The 3,475-nt window shown below is 62.2% G+C and overlaps 1 protein-coding gene across 1 annotated transcript in view; it reads left to right on the plus strand.

The window, feature by feature from the left end:
* FAM181A (family with sequence similarity 181 member A) overlaps positions 1-1,821 on the plus strand; it is a 2,072-nt gene extending 251 nt beyond the window's left edge. Inside the window, exon 2 of the mRNA XM_006767617.2 lies at positions 477-1,821. Within this exon, the coding sequence (XP_006767680.1) occupies positions 563-1,441 (879 nt within the window). The 5' untranslated portion in view covers positions 477-562 and the 3' untranslated portion in view covers positions 1,442-1,821. The remainder of the gene's footprint in view (positions 1-476) is intronic.
* The last annotated feature ends 1,654 nt before the right edge of the window (positions 1,822-3,475 follow it).

Genomic DNA, 3,475 nt, shown 5'->3' on the forward strand with positions numbered 1-3,475 from the left:
GGGCTGCCGCTCGCAGGGCTGGGGCGGGGGTGGGAGGAGGAGGGCACCACCAGGGAGATGGGGGCTTGGCTTGGGAGCGGAGCAGTCACCTCTGCTCAGAAAAGAAAAACCTGGCTGGCAAGTGTGCACGTGGGCAGCGTGGTGTGTGGGGGACAGTGGGCTGGGAGCGAGGGGACCTGTACTCCAGCCCCAGCAACACCACTGTGGCTGGGCCACCTTGGGCACGTCACCTGACCTCTCTGAGCCTCAGCTGCAGGGAGAGGGCGACCGACCCAAGCAGACTAAGGTGCCTGAGCCTGGCCCATCCCCGATGCTCAGGACACGCTGGAATGGGTGTCTCACTGCCCGGGACTCTGTCAGGGGCGGAGGGGGGCCGGGGCCGGGGCCACTGTTTGCAGCCACGTGGCCTTTGGGGTGGGGGGTGGGGGGCTGAGTTGGCGGCTTGGAGAGACTCCAACGGCCGGTGTGTCCCCCAGGTCAGCTCGGTGCCCTTCCCTGGAGCTGCCCGCCACGAGCAGACCACCCTCTTCATGGAAAGCCCGGTGCAGTGGCCCCCCTGGTGATGGCATCCGACAGTGACGTGAAGATGCTGCTGAACTTTGTGAATCTGGCTTCCAGCGACATCAAGGCGGCTCTGGACAAGTCGGCGCCCTGCCGCCGCTCTGTGGACCACCGCAAGTACCTGCAGAAGCAGCTCAAACGCTTCTCCCAGAAGTACTCCCGGCTGCCTCGGGGCCTCCCGGGCCGAGGGGCCGAGGCTCCCCTGAGAAGGGGGCCAGAGGACCGCCCCGGGAGGCTGCCCCTCAATCCCGGCCCTGACGCCAGCCCTAGCAGTGGTGGGGACTGCAAGGAGAAGGCTCTGGGGAACCCCTACAGGGAGGAGTGTCTCTCTAGGGAGCAGACCCTACAGGGGCAGAATCCAGGAGCTGCCAGGCCTGGCCAGGTGCCCATGAGGAAAAGACAGCTGCCCGCTTCCTTCTGGGAGGAGCCGCGGCCCACCCACAGCTACCCCGTGGCGCTGGAGGGGGTCCTGGGCCCCAGAGAGGGACCTCCCTACGAGTGTAAGCAACACTGCAGGGGCCTGGAGCTCTTTGGGCCTGACATGGCCCTGATCCCCATGTCCCCCAGGGCACTGGCTGAAAAGGAGCCACCCAAGTTGCCTGGGGTCTCCCTGGTGGGCCGTGTCAATGCCTGGAGCTGCTGCCCCTTCCAGTACCATGGACAGCCCATCTACCCAGGCCCTCCAGGGGCCTTGCCGCAGGGCCCGGTCCCCAGCCTGGGCCTGTGGAGGAAAAGCCCCGCTTCCCCCGGGGAGCTGGCCCATCCGGCCAAGGATGTGGATGGCCCGGGGCAGAAGGTACACAGGCCCGTGGTCCTGAAGCCCATCCCCACGAAGCCGGCCATGCCCCCGCCCATCTTCAACGTCTTTGGCTACCTCTAGCGGGGCTGCGGGCCTCGCTCCGCCTCCGGCCTGCGGGCGTGTGGGGCCCCCGGGAGCTCCCCTGGGAGCAGGGGGCCGGGCAACGGTGTGGTGTGGCCTCTTGAGAGCCTTCCCTTTACATGTGTGCGGGGCAGGGAGGGCGGGATCGGGGCCCGGCCTTCTCAGGCCGTCGCCTTGGGAGCTGCGGGGCCGGGCACAGCGGGTCCCCCTCCAGGCCAGAGCCCGACGGATCATCCCCCCCGTCCCTGTGCAGACCTCGGGGCTTCGCCCTGGTCGGCCAGCCACCCCCGAAGCCGAGTTACACATCTGTTATTCTGCCACCCACTCTGTAAGCCAACCTCAGTTCTGTTATTTTCGTTCTTTGTAAATATTAAGGTTTAAAGAATAAAGGCGTTTCTTTTGCAGTTTCCACACCTTGGGTCTCATGAAGTTGAATGGCCCCCAGGCCCAAGAAGTGCTGGCTGCACCCAGGAGGAGGGCTGCTCATGGAGGTGACAGTTGGGGGAGGCCAGCCGTGGGCGTGGGCACTGGAGGCCAACCGCTCAATTCGAAGGCGGGGGGGTGGGGCGGGACAAGCCTCCAGGGAGGATGGTGCCAGGGGGCGGAGCTGTGTCCTGCGTGGGACATGGGGCTGGACCTCCTCTCAGGCCTCCTGGCCCCCCCTGCAGAAGGGGGTGGGAGGGCAATGGTCCCTCTGTGGTGCCTTCCATTTTATTGGGACTCAGCATCCTTCTTAACGCGAGGCTCCCGGAGTAGTGATGGCTATGGGACTCTCCCACCTGCCCATTTGAACCCCAGGGCTCCCCTAAGGCCCGTCCACATGGACGGGCAGCCCACGCTGGGGAGTGGTTTGTGTCCGCTCGTCTTGGAGGACTTCAGAGCCACAGAGGCCGTGCGGCACAGGCAGCATGGTCAGCGAGCCCTCAGCCAGGACCCTCCCCTCAGCTGCTCTGGTCTTAAGGGGCAGGGAGGGGACCAGTCACAAGCGTGTGGATCCATTCCGATGAGGCTCAGCCCCTCCACACAGTAAAGCAGAATGTAAAAAGCACTAATCGGGGCTCTGCCACCTACTAGCTGTGTGACCTTAGAAAAGTTACTCAACCTCTCTGTGCCAAAATCTCCTCATTGGAAAAATGTGATTGAAAATAGGCCTGCTTCGTGGGTTGATGTGGGGATGATGCCAGTACTGCTACCCAAGTGGTGAAACGCTGCACAACTGAAGGCCACCTCTCCTGGTTATCGGGCAGTGTCTGTAGGTCCTGCCATGCTGGTATTTCAGTGATACTGTGGACTGGGCCATCCAATCTCCCCGGGCCCGGAGAAAGAATGGAGCTCTGGGATCTCTCTCTCTCTCTCTCTCTCTCATCAATAAGATTTTTTTAAAGAAAGAAAGTAGCCCCGCCAGTGTGGCTCAGAGGTTGAGCTTCAACCTATGAACCAGGAGGTCACGGTTCGATTCCCCTTCGGGGCACATGCCCGGCTTTTGGATTCAATCCCGTGTGTTGAGCGTGTAGGAGGCAGCCCATCAGTGATTCTCTCCATTGATGGTTCTATCTCTCTTCTTCCTTCCTCCCTGAAATCAATAAAAAATATCTTTCCCTCTCCTCTCCTCTGAAATGAATAAAAATATATTTTTAAAAAGAAAGAAAATAATGCAAGAACGCAAATGTGGCACCAGGACATGCCAAGCCCAGGGTCCCACATCCTATAAGCAAATGGTGCCAATGGGCAGTGGCTGAGCCCTCCTTCCCTGCGCCTCCCACCTCCCTCTCAGCCTCCCCTTCTCCGGGGGTGCCTCACTAGACTGCCCCGGGGTGCCTGAGGCCCTGCCTGCTGGGACCCTCTGCGAAGTGCCAGAGATGGAGTGTCCTGACAGCGGGCCCCACACCAACTGCACCTGAACACCTTTCTGCTCCAGCCCATCACTGGCTGCCCCCACCCCGCCTACCGGGGTGGATCATCCTGTCTGGGAGGACCGGGTTTCCATGGATTTTCCAGGACCACTGGAGCAAGGCAGCGTGGGACCCTGGCCAA

The sequence above is a fragment of the Myotis davidii genome, unplaced genomic scaffold, assembly GCF_000327345.1.
Source record: "Myotis davidii unplaced genomic scaffold, ASM32734v1 scaffold1703, whole genome shotgun sequence".
Classification (NCBI taxonomy): Eukaryota; Metazoa; Chordata; class Mammalia; order Chiroptera; family Vespertilionidae; genus Myotis; species Myotis davidii.